The sequence below is a fragment of the Anopheles moucheti genome, chromosome 2, assembly GCF_943734755.1.
Source record: "Anopheles moucheti chromosome 2, idAnoMoucSN_F20_07, whole genome shotgun sequence".
In the NCBI taxonomy this organism is placed as follows: Eukaryota; Metazoa; Arthropoda; class Insecta; order Diptera; family Culicidae; genus Anopheles; species Anopheles moucheti.
This window is the reverse complement of record NC_069140.1, coordinates 16,896,596-16,914,624: the sequence shown is the minus strand read 5'-3', so window position 1 is coordinate 16,914,624 and position 18,029 is coordinate 16,896,596. Positions and strand designations below refer to the sequence as shown.

Genomic DNA, 18,029 nt, shown 5'->3' with positions numbered 1-18,029 from the left:
CACGGGCGGCATACTAATGATAGCAAATTTTATTGTTTCTTTAATCACGCTCTAAGATGCCTCACAATGCATCGGAAAACACAATCTAGTATGCGTTATTTGCTGTTTTTTTGTTTTATATATTCGAGATAGACGGCCAGGCCCTATTGCTCATGTATGCGGTATTTCACGCAGCAAAAAAGCAAGAAAACATACAGCTACTTCTACGCAGATTATTGGAACCGGCATTCCAGCGTGATAACGGCATTCACTCAGTCAAACTTGCTACGAGAATATGTTGCCATAAGAAAAATAAACAATTAACTGCAAGCGCAAATAGCGTTCTTTCATCACGAGTAATCAATTGAGCCCGAAAGCGAGACTCGAAACTCGAAAGCGACGGAAGTTCTACGGCATTCTAAAAAGCGTTTGAGATTACGATCTAATATCGTTGGTACTCATCGTTGTTAAGGCATTTATCCCGGGCTTCTGATGCGTGTTCAACATCACGATAGTCGCAGAATAGAAGTGGCAGTTCGTTGTAGTTCGTTTCCTCTTTTTTGCTGCCTCAAATCGTACGCAAGCACCGTCGACGCTCGCCGAAGGCGTGCGTATTATCCTGAGAGATTTGCGACTGAGGCCTATCAAATTGTACGTTGTGGTTGTAAAGCTTACACACTAAAAACGAAAATGGATGATTCATTTTGGCATAAAGGTAATGAAGTAAGTGGGATGTATGGACCGCGGGAAGCGATTACTTCATGAGGAAGCACACGACGGTGAACAGGGTGAGGCTGAGAATCTTCCAGTTGGAGGCGAATCGGAGGGCCGAATTGCACTCGTCATAATCGCACTGGCTGCAGAACACTTCGCGCGCGGTGTCCACCTTGAATTTGCCGTCGCACACGTTCTGGGCCTTGTAGATGCAGCCCTTCACGACGCTGGCCTTCTCGGTGGCGCTATCCTCAATTTTGAGATGGAAGCACTTGTAGTCGCCCGAGGGCAGCACGGCCGTGCTCGGTTTCAGCCCGAGCAGTGTGGCAGCCGAGACACCGGTAGTCACCAGACCGCACTCGGTGTATTCCGGCACCTTTTCATTGTCCTTCGCCGGGGTGCTGTTCGCGTCGAGAATCAGCTCGACGCCTTGCATACAGCGCAACGCTTGAGCGGCTGCAAAACGTCGAAAACGGGACGAAACGAAACCGTGAGAAGAAGCCGTACCGCGTACGATTCGACCAGATGCTTACCGTGGCAGGTGGCCAGGAAGAGGAACGCACTCAGCAGGAAGAGTTTCATGATGAAGGTATTGCTTTCACTTTCAATAACAGCACCAGCAGGGGAAAAGAAAACACGACTGCACACGGCCGAAGTCAATTCAGTAATAACGCGGCTCGGGAGGAAATATTTTATTTAATGACCGAGCGTCGTTTTACGACAAAGTGAAACACAAAGCAATGATGTCATGAATCAGGCATGTCCAACATACGCATTTGGATGCGTTTCATTAAATGCTGAAAATGGCGTAAAACATTTATTACCGTCGGGAATTTACCAATTCTTTGTCGCCTAACTTGTAGGCTTAATTCGAACAAAAACATTTCAAGAAGTTTGCTTTACCGCTGTTCGATATGTACCGCAGTGGAAGCATAAAAGCAATGCCGTAAAGTTTTGGGCGTGTTCCGATGTTATAGCTGCGGATGTTTGACAGCGCTGATGATCATGCGCACCATGGAAAAATGCGTTAACTCTCGGCGCAAAAACTCGCTTGAATCTCTCGAACATGATGTCAGGTGTTTTCAAGCGCGTTTAGTCAAACAAACGCGTTATTTATTTATTTATTTATTTATTTATTTTTTTATTTATTTATTTATTTATTTATTTATTTATTTATTTATTTATTTATTTATTTATTTATTTATTTATTTATTTATTTATTTATTTATTTATTTATTTATTTATTTATTTATTTACGTGTTAAACAATCTATTTAATTATTTATATATGTATTTATTGGTCATTTAATTTTGTTTTCATGATTAACGAAATAGTTTTTTGTTCAGCATTAAAATATATTTTTAACATCGGTGATCTTCGTGGTGGAATTAAAGCGATTGAAGTATGATTGCCAAAAATAATATATTGAAGAACTTATTGAAATAGAAATAATTGAGATATGAATTGAAGATTGAGATTGAATTGAGATTGAAGCATATGGACAACTCGTGGAGCGGTCCGGTGGTGTGTTGGTAGCGGCGCCAGCCTTTACACGACAGAACCGGTCTACAATCCCATCCAGACCAATCCGCCGTACGTAGGGCTGACTATCCCGCTGCAGATAAATAAATTCAAAGAAAAAAATGGCAGGAATTCTACCTCTTGATGTTGTTGTACCGATAAATAAGAAAACAGAAGCAGATGGACAAATCGTTGTAGTAAAATTGAGCTGTAGATGCGCTTAGTCAATAGGCCATAGTCCTAGGCCAGCCACAAACATTTGATATATCATCCGACGTCTACCGGAAATTTCCACTGCAAAAGCCTAACTCTATGAGGTGGACAATGGCTGTCAGATGGCCAGATAAGCAAGCTATACTTCTAACAGATAGATTAGAGTCTTTGCTGTACAGACTCTAGTCTATTAGATTATAAGGCTATGGAACCTGTGGAATCAAATTCATTTCCTGAACGTATAACAAGTGCCCTTACCCTAGGCAGATTGGATTCTGATGATTGATTTCTGCGTATTATTGGATTAGAATCAAAATCATATATTTTTTTAAATAATAATCCTAAAGAATAGCATTAAAAGAATTCGTTTCATGTGTGATAGAAGTATGTAAACATAAACAAAACAAATACACTTTTCCTTTCCTTTTTATTTCGTACAACAATCAAACGGAATGTTATGTCGCTTGCAATGTTGCAATGCAATGGTTTTATAATGTTTTGTGACAAGATTGACTTCCATTGTAACTTACACATTTCACGTATGATTGTTAAATCTCGTCTACGCACTAATGGGCAAATATTGTTTCATTTTAAAACATTTTGTGCAAAATTCCCACCAAAAGTACAACCGCCATTAGGAGCACGTTTACCTGGAAGATGCCCGCCGAGTTGCATCCGTCGCTATCGTTGCACCATCGGCATCCAGTCTGCACACCCACGCGCACTTCACCCGGACACACATCGACGGCATCGTAGGCACAGCCCCGTGTTCGCAGTACCGCGGAATTATCCTCCACCACCAGCTCAAAGCAGCTGAACGTTGACGTTTGGATTATCTGCATGGTGGGCTTGAACGCTGCCACCCTTGCCATGCCGAGCGATGCCGCACTCGCATCACACTCGATCAGGTTGTCCTCACACACACTGTCACTGTCCGAGTGTTCGCACGAAAAACAGGAAATGGAAAATGCTGCCAACAATAACAACCAAATAGTACCTTGTTAGCGAAGTCCGAGAACGTTTCACTGCTCATTATGTTCGGATAGCTACCATTTTGCACGAAACAGCACACTAAAATACCGACAAGAAGATGCTTCCAATGATTCATGGTTCGTACGAGGGAACGCCTGTTGAATAATGGGTACGAAAAACACAACGTAATGGGGTGATGCAATGGCAATGAGCTACGGCGAAAAACTGGCGGTTTCAGTCAACCGACCAACCTAGCGTTGGTGTGTTTATACGGTATCGTATCAGCGCTCTTATCAACATTCTTCTGCACATGAGAACCATCAGATAATAGCAATCTGTGTTGATAAACATTAATCAGATCGGTGTTGGTATTGGTGTTATCAGACGCTCCATAAAATTCATCGCCACCAATATCTTTCCACGATTGCTAAACGAACTCGTGTGCTTGAAGTTATCATGCTTTAGCACATTGGTCATCGATTAATATTAATCGAGCCGAAGGGCAAGGAGCTATAAAATGGGTTCACATTACAACCAAAACAAGCATTTCTGAAACATAAAAGTAGGCACATGTAATACGAACGAGATCGTAGATTAAGATTTCGTTAACAAGTTAAAAACTGAGATAAGAGATCGATTAGAACAAGCCATCAATAGCTGTGAAATTGTAGACGTTTAAAAGAATCATAAATCATGCAACAAACGACACGCGGACCACGCGGTTTGAAAATGGCGGGAAAACAATATACAGCGCGCGAGAGAAACCATGCGACTGCGCTCTCTCTCCCGCTCTTCTCTCATTCGTGCTCGCTGCTGTAGTAGTTTAGTAGCTGCGTTGCGTTTGCTCTCGCTAACTCTCTCTCTCTCTCTCTTGCTCCCGTTCCAATATGTTCTTGAACGCACAAATAACACCAGGCACCTCCACCTCATATCGGAAAAGGCAAGAGCACACGGCCGTCGTCATGGTATCGCCACCGTGCTGGGATATGGACCGTCATGGCAGTTTCATCCTTTCAGTTGCGTCGGGCTGCTGGATGCAGACGGATCTTTGCGGGCAGTGCGTCTCCGGTGTCGTTAATGGTGGTGATTTGTGTTGCGATTGTAGCAAACCCGTTGCGGTGACAATACCCGATAACGAACGGTCCGCGAGTTGGGTGAATTGGGGCGATAGTGACGAGACAATGGTCTTATTTAAAGAAACCCGAAGACTTGAAAAAATCGAAGTAGCGCGCTGGTGTTATTAAATGAGCGAGGAAGTAATACGTACGTGTATGTTGAGCGATCATTGGGTAGCAACACGTACTCACACGACCGTTCTCGCCTGTTGAATAAATAATCCTGCATTTGCTTTTGCGGGAAATGGTGGCGAATGGTGGATAATTGAATGTACAAACATTAATCTGCACCAAGCTCATCGGAGGTAATTGAAGTTGAAGGTGGTGGTTCTGCAGATCGGGTGCGACGACGACGGCGGCAACGGCAACGGTTATGATCCAAGACGCGATGGAGCTGGTGCGCGTTGATCTCGCGAAAGGTAAATAGTTGAATTTACATTTGCTCGTCAAATGGTGTGTGAATCAAATATGTATCAACCGTGGAGAGTGTTGCATTATCCGACTATTAAACATCAAACAAAGCCTTAATGACTTCCAATGAAGCGACGTATGGCGCTCATTATGGTAATTATTTGTGGCACTAGAATACGAACATCGGAGCGTCGTTTGAACCCTTAACCGAATTAACTTCTTTGGGCCAATTTATTTGATGTCGCGTCCAAGCACTAGCGACGAACCAATGGCTGTGCAAACATTTTTAAGGCTAATGCAAACTCCTTGGGCGTTGTTTGATTATCTGGCATTGCTGGGACGAAATCGATTGAACATCCGTGGAGGTATTGTTGGTATCAAATTTGAGTGTTGCGGCAAGTTGCCTACAAGCAAGTATGACCGTCGGTATCATATTTCTAATGGCAGTTTCTTTTACAGTACTTGGAACATAGCAACGCAGGTCGTCAATTTTTCGGCAAAAACAAACAGGCAAAGCCAAACTGTATCTTCCTCGTCGGACCGCGTAATTGTGTTCGTGTTAGATTTGCCACAAGGAAGCACAACGCACCGAACGATATCCGATTGTGTTATAATGCGAAAAGGGAAAACTGAAGTTCAAATAGGACATGGTGGAACTCAATAACATATTTCTTGCGCTGTGATCTTGAGATTACAAGCATTCTGTACCTTATTAAACCTGCATTGAATGTGTCGGTAAAAAGGACTAAGCATCGCTATTAATTGCAGCTTGAGCCACGTTCACCGGGGAATGGAAATGGTCATGGCCGTGATTATAACGGCGCAATGAATCGTACACAATGGGCATTAAATCGTTTAACATCATTTGATTTCCTGTGCCGAAGGTGAAGTACCACCGCAACATGTTTGTTCGGCTCGTTACAGGTGATAAATGTTAAAGTTGAACGACGCCCTACCGGGAGATGAAGGTGGTCGGTGTTCAGCAAAAGTTTGCCCCGGTGCGCCATAGCCGACCCCGGAAGCTAAAGTATCGAATTGCAATATCCGATGAGGAGATGCTCCTTCCACAGCAAGGAGTTGGTAGTAGTATTTGCGCTCTTTGACACTCGCATACGACTACACCCACCATGCGGGGGTTATGTTGCTAAAAAGCAGTTATCAGTTGGAAACGCTACCGGAAAGGGCCACTACTGTTTTGACGAACCGTCGCATGATGGGGGAAAATATGGTGCAAATCAAATTCGATGCCTTTAAGGCAATTAACAGTGGAAAGATAATGAATTTGTTGCGCTGATAGTGGGCATTTCAGAATCCACTCGTGAAGGTTGGATCCGGGGGCAAATGAATACCTAATGGATCGTGAATGATGTTGATACAGCTTTCGGTTCGCGTATTTATTCGCTGACCGAGTGATAGTGCGAATTAGATTGGAGCACAAGGATGGGAAAAAAGGATTATCCCGGGGACTAATTAGGCTTATATTAATAAACGGCAGTATTGGTAGATTGCAATGTGTGCTACTGCTATCCATTGTTTATCGTTTTGCATTAACCATTTATGTGTATCATAACGACGTGCTGGTTTACTGACACGCCTCGCAAACTATTTCGGACGAATAATTGGATTTTTAATCTGATTAAATAAAAGCGAACTTAGGCGAGTCATTCAGAAGCTGCTCAATAATTAACAATAAAATTGGAATTAAATACATTTAAATAGTGATATTGACACGTTGTATCCCTTTCATAGTGAGGAACAAACTGAAGAATAAAGAATGGCTCTTTCCCTGCAATATGTTTATAAACGCTAACAATTCACGGAAGATGTATATTTCCGGTGTGAAATATATCAACGAACGTTATACTTTGTGTGCTACACACGGACAGCGAACAGGTTGCAACATTGTCGAGCCGGTAAAGTCACGGCGATGTAACGGCGATCGAAGTACGATTTCCAACAAAACAGCTCCCCGGAGGATTAAAAGTGCCTAGCACGATCTCCCGCAACGCTTACAAGCCATTAGCAGTGAATGAGGAGGGCCGTAATCGGGTTGCCAGCTCATGATGAATAGCGCATTGAATGGGGGATCAGTCGCCGTTTTGAAATTAGCGATGTTTTCATGAGCCTGATTCCTGAACGTTTCGAACGCATACCGATGAAAGCAGCCGGCGCGGAAAAGTACATTAGCCATTACGAGTGACACGAGCTCTCCGGCAGCTCTCTGATCAGGATTATTCCTCCGGTGTCCTTGGCTTTCAGCATGAATGGTGCAGTAATTCGTTTACGATGAAGTTCTACGACAGCTAGCGACGTTGCTTTGGTGGTTATCCTTTCCAGGACATGGCATTTGGTGTGGCTTGTAGTAGCAGTTGCTAGCTGAAATAGGATGTTCTTTTTTTTGAGCTAAAAAAGACTTATTATTTTTTTTTAATATGTCAATACCACCGGCACATATAATGGAATTGGAAGCATTCGTCGATTTTATGTGTGTTAAGCGTGTTAAGTGCGTCCCCTAGTGGCAAATTGGTAAACAGATTTACGCCTTTTTTTCTGTGCCGATGCTTATGCCGCTTGGTGTGAAATTGTATTAAAATTTTAATGATAGAAGCAAAACAGCAAAAAATCAACGGCACCTCAGCACATCAGACGCCAGCAGCAACGGCGTCAACAGCTGCAGTTCCAGGAACGTGGAGATCGAAATTGGTTTTATGAAGTTTGTTTTACATTGCGCACATTTCGTTATTGAATTGCGAGTCCTAACGTGCGTCGAACAAAAATCGAGGAACTGGTTGAATAAAATCCTAACTGAACGATTACTGATTACAGGGAACGAGATATGTTTGGGCAATACAAATTAACTTCATCTGAACGTTTCGCAAGCAGGAGTACAGAATACTTTACACTTTGAGATCCTAGAACAAAGATCATCCAATTTGGCCTCAGTCTCGATGCATTCCCGTACGGTTTATCAAATTAAGTTGAAGCGATTGATCGAATTTCGCACAATATCAATGTCGAGTGGCACGTGCTAACGGACTTTCAACGCTCTGCTTTTACAGCGAACGGAAGCTACCCTGGTCAAACGTCACCGATTGATGCTGGAGGCCGCGTGGGCGATGGACAGGATGGTCAAATTCAGTTCGATCGGCTCCAGTTCGAGAGTCCGGAGGATTTAATGCGCCATCTGTACTACACCTGCATGCGCTCCAACGTTACCGAGCCGCCCTGGACCACCGATGGTAAGTATTGATTGCCTGAACCTGTTTGCCTGAAGATGTAGAGGATATTCTTAACTTAATAAATTACCTGCTTAAAGTGGTGCAGCGTAGAAAGGCGCACAAGAATGCAACAAACATTTATTGTTGATTTGAAAAAGCCCTGTCCCTGTCGCTGTCAGTAGAAGAAGGGATTGATTTAAACGTAAAAATAGCTGCTAATTCCGATGGCCGCTATCCGGTGTGAACTTGAAACTTTTAGACGAGGACCGGTACGAACGATGGAGAGACGTTGGCAGCTAAAGTTAACCTGTAACTTACGGGCAAGAAAGAAAACCGTTCTGCACCATCGGAGGCTAATCGGGTTTGACAGTGGCTTGCTTTAAAACAGGAAGATTGTGCGGTTCCAGTTCCGGTGCGATGCAAAGTCCTTGAAGATGTGTGTGTGTGTGTGTGCTGGGCCTTGTGGAGGTGTAGCTGAAATTGAGTTACAGCTCAAGTTTAAGCCGAGGTGAAAAGTCGAGCGTAAAAGTTACGGGGCCAAGCTGAGCGAACGTGTACGGCATATACGGGTTTGACGGCTCTTGGGGCGGGCTCGAAGATCTCGGGTCCCGGATGGTTGGCCCTGGGCTTTCTTGGATCGGAGGATCGAAATTGATTCTCGTTTTAAGATGATACTGCATCCATCCGCACAAGTACGTACGTACGCGGCTGTCCTTGGTTGGGAAAAGTTGGGAGCGAAACTTCAGGCTGAAGGGGTGACACACTTACTTTTACTGTCCTGGGGAACCAAGGAACAATTTAAAAACACTCCTCAATCTGGCAAGAAGGGTTTAATTAAAAAGTAAGGTTAAGATTAATTTGTAAAGTTTTCAAGGGTGAAATGTTTTGTCTAAAATCACTCGACCAGTTAATTGTACAATAACACCAATCGGAACCTGTTGAATGCACTGAACTCTTGGGAAACGGGCTTAGATACTATTTGACTACCCTGACATTGTGAATTTTGAAGGGCTTTTGGTGAAGCACTACATCAAACGACGTAATGGCATCCGAATGGCAGAGATCCATGCAAAACGTATTATAATGTATGCCCACAACACGCGCGGCTTCGAGTGTGCGAAATGGGATTTCGGTCGGAAGTAATGTTTATAAAGCTGCGGCAAACATTAACACGAACGATTTAATTCGCATATGTTTGTGTTTCTGTGGCAATGGCTTCATGCGGTAATTCCCTTTCTATAACGAGCACCATTAATATTAATATGTGGCAAAGCAATGAATCGCAGCGAAATGCTGTCGGAATGTCCTGTTGCATATTCTCGCGGATAAATGAAAGCCCGGCGTGTGATGTGTGTCTTTATGTGGTGTGAATTCCACCATAAAGGAGCAGCTCGATTGAACCACGACTCTCCCGTGTTAACTCGGGTTAACAGGAGCTAATGCGAGCTAATGTGAGCTGACACAAAGTCTTTTAAAAATAGCTGGACAACTCCAGGATTGACATCTGGCAGGCAGGGCAATGTTCGCTACGGTCGAGAGCACACACGTGTAATGCATTAACCGAGGGTCTGAAATCACGGTGGTACCGTTTCATGTGTCCCCATTCAAGAACCGGGACCATCGTCTTAAAGTGCAAACAGCCATCAGGACACCGACAGGATAGCCCACGGTGGTACGGTAGAAGCTCCTCATTTGTATTTTGTGTTTACTCCCCATCTTTTCCCTCTAACCCCTTTTCCCCTCTCTACCAGGTAGTACGGCATTTTGTCCCCGACGCTTCGACGGGTGGTCCTGCTGGGAACCGACACTGGCGGGCACGGTGGCGGACAATTTCTGTCCAAAGTTTATCCTGGGCTTTGATCCACGGCGACTAGCCTATCGTACGTAAGTATAACTATTTTAAACCTTTTCCCTTCTAGCCCCCTTTTTCCCCGAGGCTCTACCAGAGTGCAGAGTGCTCCGGGGAAATTAGGCTTATGTATTTGGCCCCGCTCCGTGGTTGTTTGCTGGCGCAAGTACTAACAGGGCGACATGTTACTTCTTCGTGTTACAGATGTCATGAGAATGGGTCCTGGTTCGTACACCCGCACTCCGGCCGGGAATGGTCCAACTACACGAACTGTGTCGACACGGAAGATATGCAGGTACCAGGTTGTTCGGGGTTGTTGTTACCTCATTAGTTTGCGTATTATTTTCCAATTCCACACCGAGCTCGATGTCAACAAACCACCACCCATCAAGGTGTTGGAACATGGAATGATAATTAAATTACAATCATTCTTCTGCTCCCACATCACGCGCTCTCCGTTCCCTGCGAGTGCCGAGAGTAATGATAAAATAAATTTGACAACATATGAGTAATGATGTCGTCTTGTCGTGCCCCGGGGAATGGCACGGCTGTGTTTGGTTCACCATTAGTTTTATTTCGTTCGCTTCAAACTCCCGCAATAAATCAATTGTTGGGGAGACCCCGGAGATGCCTAACATCAGAAGCGATACGAGCTGTCGATTAGTCGACCCCCGGGGACGGATGGACGGACGAATGACGAGTGCGGTTGACTGTTAAGTCTGGTTAAGTCTGCACCGAAAATCAAAAAAAATCACGGCCCACTCCAGCAGGGGATGGTGTCTCTTATCATGTACCGGTGGTACTACAAGTACGCTGTCGCGGACGGCCAACAACTACTGCCAGTGGTGGTCTACGAATACTTGACGACGGCGACGACGACCAGCAGAGCAATGCAATCAACACGCGTCACGCACCGGCCGACTCGTCTACAAATGTTTTGCCTCGTCTGGGGGTGGTGGTGATGGTGAAACGCTCATTCCGATTAATAAAATGAGAAAAAGAAATGAACCACCGAGAACGAGCGATCCACCAGAGCGACAGATTACGGACCGACGACGGGATTTTTTTTTGATGATGATGTGCGTGATTTGCCTTAGACGTGGAGCCGCATTTGTTGAATGTTTGTCGGTTCACTGTTTTACCGGTTACAACGGTGCCGTTTTCCCGGAGCAGATGTCCCCAAAGAGGCGTATAATTTGGCCATATTTCGACACGTTCTTCTTCGTGACCTCCGATTCATGCATGTGTTTGTCCTCATTTAACTTTTTTGTGCGAAATAATAAAGTGTCGAATTGAATTTTCTTCTTCCAGCTTCGTCGGTTGGTGAACGACATTTACATCGGTGGCTACACGGTTTCCTTCTTAGCGCTAATTATATCGTTGTGTATCTTTCATAGCTTTCGGTAAGTACGAAGTACGCCTTCAAATATAGCAATAATTGGGGTAGACGTTAGACATTGAAGAGACACGAGAAAAAGGCGCAATTTGAAACCACAAACAGGAGAGACTATCGTGCTGCCGTGGTGCCAGCTGGAGCCTTCCTGTCCCAATCTGCAATTTGTCCGTTGTGATGCTTTGCCTCCTCACCTTCAACTTCAGCTTGAAGCTGATGCGATATGGGCCGAAAATCACGCCGAAACGCTTCCGCCCTAGCAGCAGATGATTGATGATAACTAGTATTTCAATTGAGTTGACTTTTGCCGAATGAAGCGCCCACAAGCCGTACGGAACGGGTGAACCACTTTGTGGCGCCAGCCTTCTTTTGGTGCGCGTGTGATGTGTGCAGGAAAAGCTTCGACTCATCGACTTTCGTAAGATTTGGGCAAAAAAGAAGGCCACTAAGCCGGAATCAGCGTCTGCTGACCGTTTGGGTGAATAATTGATCCTCTGGGTATGGGGAAAAACCCGAAAGCGAATCCTTCTGGGTTACGACGTCCTCCTCGTCCGTCGGCTGCTGTAAAACGGATCCGTTTCCGCCGTGATCCCTCGTTTTTGCTCTGGAATTTCTGTGTAAAACACCGAACAAACCCCGTTTTCGAGCGTTCGAAGCTCCGGAACATTCCGTTAAGCTAAATATCTTATTTATTACACCCTGCTCGCAGTAGTGCGGTGGGTGTGAATGAAAATTCCCAAAAATTTGTTGTCCGTTAAATCATCGCAACCGGAACCGGAAAGCGCACTAGCATTGTGGAGGCTGTGGAAGGACGAATGACTGGACGAAGGTTGTTTTAAACACAAAACACTGCCGGAAAGGCGAGAGAGAGTGCGTGTCAGCGACTGTTGTGTGGTCTCTTAATCAATCTTTATTTTCAAGTGTTGTGTTGTGGTCAGTTTCACTGTTTTGCAATGGGAAGAAGTGTGTTCTAGCGCGACGCGACATCCGTCACGGACCCAGCGATGATGGACCCGCCGGGGGGATGTAATTTCATTGTTTTTGAAATCACTTCCTCTGGTGAGTGTGATGGCCACTTGAGGAAATTAAGCATCGCACTAGAAATCGCACCACCTCGGCTCTAAGGGTCCGGGCCGGAAGAGAAGTACGGGCGAGCCAGTCATACGGCAACCATCGTTAAACATTCATCCGAATTGGTGAACGAAAAAGAAGCAAATTGAAAAACTTCCACTAAACAAACATTCGCGCAGAAAGGCCAAAGCAAAAGCCAATCGTGTATTTGTGTGACTTTACTTTTACTTATCGAACATTTTTCGTGTAATGCTCTCGTGTCCTTCCATTTTTCTCTGGTCCCCCCCTCCCACCCCCCAGAACACTGAAATGCACCCGCATACGGATCCACATCCATCTGTTTACCTCACTGGCCCTGAGCTGTCTGTTTTGGATCGTCTGGTACAAGTTTGTCGTCGAGGTTCCGGAGGTCCTGAATGCAAATACGGTAAGCGCAACACCACCCTTAACAAATGGTCTATCCCTGTAATGGGGTCTTCCAATTTTAGTGATTTGTTGTGTGAACTTATGTAAATCTACGGCGGGCTGACAGGCAAGGGTTTCACCAATTTTTCGGGCAATGTCCCGGTAGCCTCTTCCTGATCGTGCGGAAGAACTAGTGGTGCTGGTTTGAAGGTAGATTTCTATTTGCAAAATGTGTCTCTAACAATTTGTAAAACCTGATACAACCTACAACCTGAAAGGAACACACAAACACACAAACACCTGTCGTACGGGAAATACCGGGCGCAATGGACCGTGAGCAGCTCTAGTGAACAACCACCTTCTTTTTGTACATCTTGGAGCATAATTTTCTAGCAAAAAAAAAACCAAGTGAGAAGTCTTACACCAGCCCCAGGAGGTGGCAGAGCTTTAGAGTGTAAGCCAAAAGAGCAACACAGCACAACGTACCATCATCGTCATGAACATCCTCCTTCTCGCTGGTACTTCTTGGTGACAAAACTTGCGTAGAATACAAGATGCAAATATCGTGAACTAAAGACACAAAAAAGGATACGTTCCTAGACGAGAAAACAGACGTGAAACAGTAGAAGCAATCTTGGAGGGAAAAAAGGGACTTTCACACTACATTCTGTTGCTTATTTGCTTTAAAGTTGTATCATGTTTTTTCTGGATATTGGAAACACTGGGGGAGCTTCGAGGTTCGCTAGACTAGGCTCGAGCTCCAACACCCGGGCTAAATGTGTTTAATAATGTGAGCGTGAGCGTAAGTGTGAAAAACGAGTGCTGTTTTGCGGGGAAAGTAGGAAATAAATTAATTTAGTTTAAATCACCCTGGCGGATCCCTCTGTGGATACCGAAGGCTTACGGAGTGTGTAAGTGAAGCTAGTTGCAAAATGGGGCTCGACAAATCAACCCAAACGCCGATCGAATCAATACGGTTCACCTGTTTTGATTGCAGGCTTGACCGTTTCGGGATGATAATCAACGATTATTGGGACGCGCCGTCTGCACCGTGGCGGAAGCGCGCAAATTGTTACGACACCACCGTGCGTTTTCCGGAAGCACCACGTCCGGTAATTAGCTTTATTTTCGATGTTTCATTTGAAGATCAAACGGAGCTAACGAGAACGTGTCGGTCACAGTGATTGGGTTACGGGATGTCAGGGTGTGTGTAACCCTGCAAAAGCAGGGGAGTGCATCACAGCAGTCGAAACCCGCCGAAGGGTGTGCTTTTTCACAACCACATTTCATCCTAGATGGCCATGGTTCGCAACAATTTTAGCAGTCATTCCGGGAGCAGCAAACACACGGGAGAGGAAAAAAAGTTAAATTAGTTCGCTGGCTGGCGGGCTATTCCTGGTGCCGGTTGAAATGAGTTTATGCCTTCACTTATTAAACACATTCCACCTTCCACGGTGCTTGTGTCAGTATTTGCCATCGAGAATAATGCTTTTTGGGCACGTTTTAGGAGTTTTCCCGACTGTTTTCCGGGTGTGTAACAATTCGCGCCTGCATTGTCTGCCTTGGTGTGAGCTCAGGACTACATTTCACACCTTATTGTGCAACACAGACATTTGCAGTTTAGTGTTTATTCAAGTGATCTTCCTTTACGCGTGATACGGCACATGGGTGTTGCGTCCGAATCGCGCGTACGAAGGGCAGCACACACGAAACGCAAGAAAGCAATGAAAGAATGAAGGCAAGTGTTAACAGTAAAATTTTCACACTGAATTTCCCAAAAAACCGTGAAAATATGCAGTTTTATTTTGTGATTGTGCACAACGGTCAATCCACACGAAGGATGTGATTAGTTTTGGGGCATAGTTTGTGCTGGAGTTAAAACCATGGCTCCTTGGATAGTGATGCTGGGAACACCGGACCAAACTGTGGGGGCAGAGTGTGGTGGAGATAATTGTTAAAGTTTGCCCACTCACAAAAGTGTTGGCGAATCCGGTATTCCGGAAGAACGCGCTGGACAATCTGGACGTACAAACGCCATTAGCCGCTCCGGTGGGTCATCATGCGGTTCAGTATCTTCATGGAGCGGTCGATATAAGCGGGAACCCATTGGATGGGGACGAGTTCTTTGTATCAGTTCTCATATTTCACGACACTCTGCAAAGCCTTCTCCCACCTCTCAACCATTAACCTCCATTTTGTGTCACTCTTCCGGGAATCGTTGTCTGTCACAAAAAGTAAACTATCTTCCTTTTCCACAGCGCTGGTGCGTCGGACTTCACGTACTGCTGCACTACCTGATGCTGGTTAATTATTTCTGGATGTTTTGCGAAGGACTTCACCTGCATCTCGTGCTCGTTATAGTAAGTATCGTACACATACACGCAGCATCGTCATGGAAAAGGTTGGACTCAATCGGTTTGGACGCATCGGAGCGATTGCCATTAGTCTCGAAAGCAAGCCTTTTGAGGGGAGAGGTCCGATAAGACCGGATAGGTCCGGTTTTCGAAAAAGACCCAAGGATGAAAAGTTAATTTTCTCTCTTCATAAGTGAATGTGGCAGATGCTTTGGGGCTGTGGCTGGAGGCTGGGTAACTTTTTGTGGGCCGATTAAGCCGGCCCAAGTACGGCGAATTGACTCGTGTCCTTTTGTGAGTTAGTTATTGTGTGTGCTAACTTCCTTCCGAAGTTCCGCACTATCGATGTCGACCTGACGCACCAACACCACCACCACAGGACGAGCTTGACGAACGAGGTCATTTCCTCATTGGGGCCCATTTTCTCTTCGATTAGGAAGTCGCACGATGAAGTTGTTTGCTGGAACCGGCCACCGGATGATGGCCATCAGAACAACACCGGTTCAGTAGGCACCCCCCCCGAAGGACTTCGAGGCAAACCACCAAACCACGCGGCTAGAACACACACACACAGTGGTATCTGTCGCCTGTTGCTATCGGCGTCACAGGCGTATCTCGTCTGCTTCGGTGCCGTGCATCCCGGACACGTCCCGACGTCCGTTAGTGTCTTCCGTTTTGGTGTAACTTGCGAAAGCCGACTTGTCAGTCTGGGGCGAACATATCGTACCGGTTCCTACTGGAGGCAGCATGTGTGTGTGCGGTTTTGGTTGGTCGAGATTGATTCATGCCCACCCCGTCAACGTTTCTTCTCTCTACTCGACTTAATTCCGTTTCCGTATGATTTCTCTACCATTTTCTTCCTCCTGGCGCACACACCTCGGGATACCTCGGACAAACAAACCAACCAACAACGACAAAAAAAAGGTCTTCATCAAGGATATTGTCGCAATGCGTTGGTTTGTCACGATCGGCTGGATATTGCCGGTGGTGCTGGTGAGCCTGTACGCCCTCGTCCGCAACACGCAGCCACTCGATACGGAGCAGTAAGTATTTTACGACGCACTGATACACACACTTTTTTTTAGCGTGCTTGTTTGCTTTTTTACGAGATTGTTTGTGCTACGGTGGAATCAGATCGGGATACACATGAATGTCCCTTTTTGTGGCGCCCTTGGAAGAAGTTTGTTGTGAAGTTTGTGTCTCCCTTTTCGGCTTCAATCGCTCAACGCTTTTATGGGCTCCCCAGCATGATGGATTATCGGCCGGTGGCTGCATCCTAATTGATTGGGTGTTGATGGGTGTCTTCGGGAAGTAAATATCGTTTTTATGAGGCTTAAGCAGTCGCGATAAAGCTTGCACGACCACTCTTTATTTGGCTTCGGCTGTTTCGGCTTTGCATTTCCTACCTTATCCAATCGAACAATCTCGTCGAATTGACCTTGGTCGATTTGGCAAATAAATTGAACTCAATCAGGTTGGTTCAGGGCGTCCGTTCGGACAGGTCCTGCAAACCAATTTCACCCCATTAACACTTATCTCACGCTGAACCGGTCGTACTCGTGCTCTCGAAACCGCAATCTACAGCTGCTGGATGAACGAAAGCCACGCCATGTGGCTGCTGACGATTCCTGTGTGCTTTTCGCTGGTCGCCTCCCTGGTGTTTCTTATCAATGTCGTCCGAGTGTTGCTGACGAAGCTAAGCTCCACCTCGCCCCATCCGGCACCGCTCGGGCTGCGGAAAGCCACACGTGCAACGTTGATTCTGGTGCGTACTCTGCTGCAAGCTCGTTACGATTTCGCTCCGAATGTTCGAATTAGATTCGATTGCCTGATGGTCCATCCGATTCCCAACTCTATTCCAGATACCGCTGTTCGGGCTGCAGCACATCCTGCTGCCGCTGCGGCCGGAGAAGGGCTGCTCGGTGGAACGGTACTATCAGATCGGGGCCGCCCTGCTGATCAGTCTTCAGGGTTTGTGCGTTTCGTGTTTGTTCTGCTTCGCCAACCACGACGTAATCTTTGCGGTACAGTGCTACCTGAGCCGATTCCTTCCCGACCTTGTGACACATCCCTTTCTCGAGAGCAATGGGGGGCAACCGGCCACGCAGAGCCGCGACGTGGTCGTATGACTGCTGAACGTTCGACGCTCCACACCGACGAGTGTGAGTCAGCGCGAACCGTCTCCCCAGTTGGGACAGTGCGCTGTCTAAGGCTGGTCGGTCGCAGGAACGAAGGAGACTCACACTCACTCACTCCCTCTCTCTCTTGGTATACTTCTGTGTCCCTGTGTCCCAACCGTACACGGTCAATGTAGTCGCGGCAGGTGTCCTTTCGTCCTTTCGATAGGGCTTTCGGGTGTAGAGCTCACATGATGTATAGCCGAAACCATGGTAGATGTTCATATTTCGCTGTTTCTGTGGTGAATTACCGTGAATGTACAAATTTAGAAGTCGTCGGTACGCGATATTTTGAGTGCGGCAGCATAGAGGACTACAAATATATTTAACATTACACCAGTAACGTTGGGGATGTGCAAACCCGGGAGAAACACATCCGGTGCTGAAAGAAAGAAATAAAGTAGAAATAAAGAATATTTTTACGTACGTATCGACAAGAAGTTTCGTTTGTTTGCTTTGGATGCATTGCCAGTGCGAGTGTGCCTTTTTACCGCGGAATCCTTTCGCGTTGGAATTGGAGAAGAAGGTGCTCACCGCAAGGATTCGGTAAATCGATTTCGGTCCAATATTTGGTTTCATGTACATACAAAACATATAGGAAAATTACATTGAGAATTTTGGCTGGTCTGCTTGGAGG

General features: G+C 45.8%; 3 protein-coding genes across 3 annotated transcripts; 1 reads left to right on the top strand and 2 right to left on the bottom strand.

Annotated features, from left to right (window-relative positions):
• Positions 1–8: 8 nt before the first annotated feature.
• On the bottom strand, positions 9–1,362 carry LOC128297145 (uncharacterized). Its single transcript, XM_053032720.1, has 2 exons — positions 1,227–1,362; positions 9–1,149 (listed from the first exon to the last, which is right to left on the bottom strand). The coding sequence occupies exons 1-2, from the start codon at positions 1,273–1,275 to the stop codon at positions 734–736; spliced, it is 465 nt and encodes a 154-aa protein (XP_052888680.1). The 5' UTR covers positions 1,276–1,362; the 3' UTR covers positions 9–733.
• A 1,532-nt stretch (positions 1,363–2,894) lies between these two features.
• Positions 2,895–3,592, bottom strand: LOC128298272 (uncharacterized). Its single transcript, XM_053034018.1, has 2 exons — positions 3,478–3,592; positions 2,895–3,397 (listed from the first exon to the last, which is right to left on the bottom strand). The coding sequence occupies exons 1-2, from the start codon at positions 3,533–3,535 to the stop codon at positions 3,018–3,020; spliced, it is 438 nt and encodes a 145-aa protein (XP_052889978.1). The 5' UTR covers positions 3,536–3,592; the 3' UTR covers positions 2,895–3,017.
• Positions 3,593–4,814: 1,222 nt separating this feature from the next.
• LOC128297455 (calcitonin gene-related peptide type 1 receptor) lies at positions 4,815–17,750 on the top strand. The gene is made up of 10 exons (XM_053033093.1): positions 4,815–4,933; positions 7,985–8,164; positions 9,895–10,027; positions 10,197–10,287; positions 11,304–11,395; positions 12,757–12,883; positions 15,120–15,221; positions 16,140–16,258; positions 16,800–16,980; positions 17,078–17,750. The coding sequence occupies exons 1-10, from the start codon at positions 4,888–4,890 to the stop codon at positions 17,342–17,344; spliced, it is 1,338 nt and encodes a 445-aa protein (XP_052889053.1). The 5' UTR covers positions 4,815–4,887; the 3' UTR covers positions 17,345–17,750.
• Positions 17,751–18,029: the final 279 nt, after the last annotated feature.

Coding starts and splice junctions, on each gene's coding strand:
- LOC128298272 (XM_053034018.1), bottom strand. CDS start 3,535: ATGAATCATTGGAAGCATCTTCTTGTCGGTATTTTAGTGTGCTGTTTC. Junction 3,398..3,477: donor GTGCTGTTTCGTGCAAAATG/GTAGCTATCCGA, acceptor TATTGTTGGCAG/CATTTTCCATTTCCTGTTTT.
- LOC128297145 (XM_053032720.1), bottom strand. CDS start 1,275: ATGAAACTCTTCCTGCTGAGTGCGTTCCTCTTCCTGGCCACCTGCCAC. Junction 1,150..1,226: donor CTTCCTGGCCACCTGCCACG/GTAAGCATCTGG, acceptor GACGTTTTGCAG/CCGCTCAAGCGTTGCGCTGT.
- LOC128297455 (XM_053033093.1), top strand. CDS start 4,888: ATGATCCAAGACGCGATGGAGCTGGTGCGCGTTGATCTCGCGAAAG. Junction 12,884..15,119: donor AGGTCCTGAATGCAAATACG/GTAAGCGCAACA, acceptor CCTTTTCCACAG/CGCTGGTGCGTCGGACTTCA. Junction 16,259..16,799: donor CAGCCACTCGATACGGAGCA/GTAAGTATTTTA, acceptor CGCAATCTACAG/CTGCTGGATGAACGAAAGCC.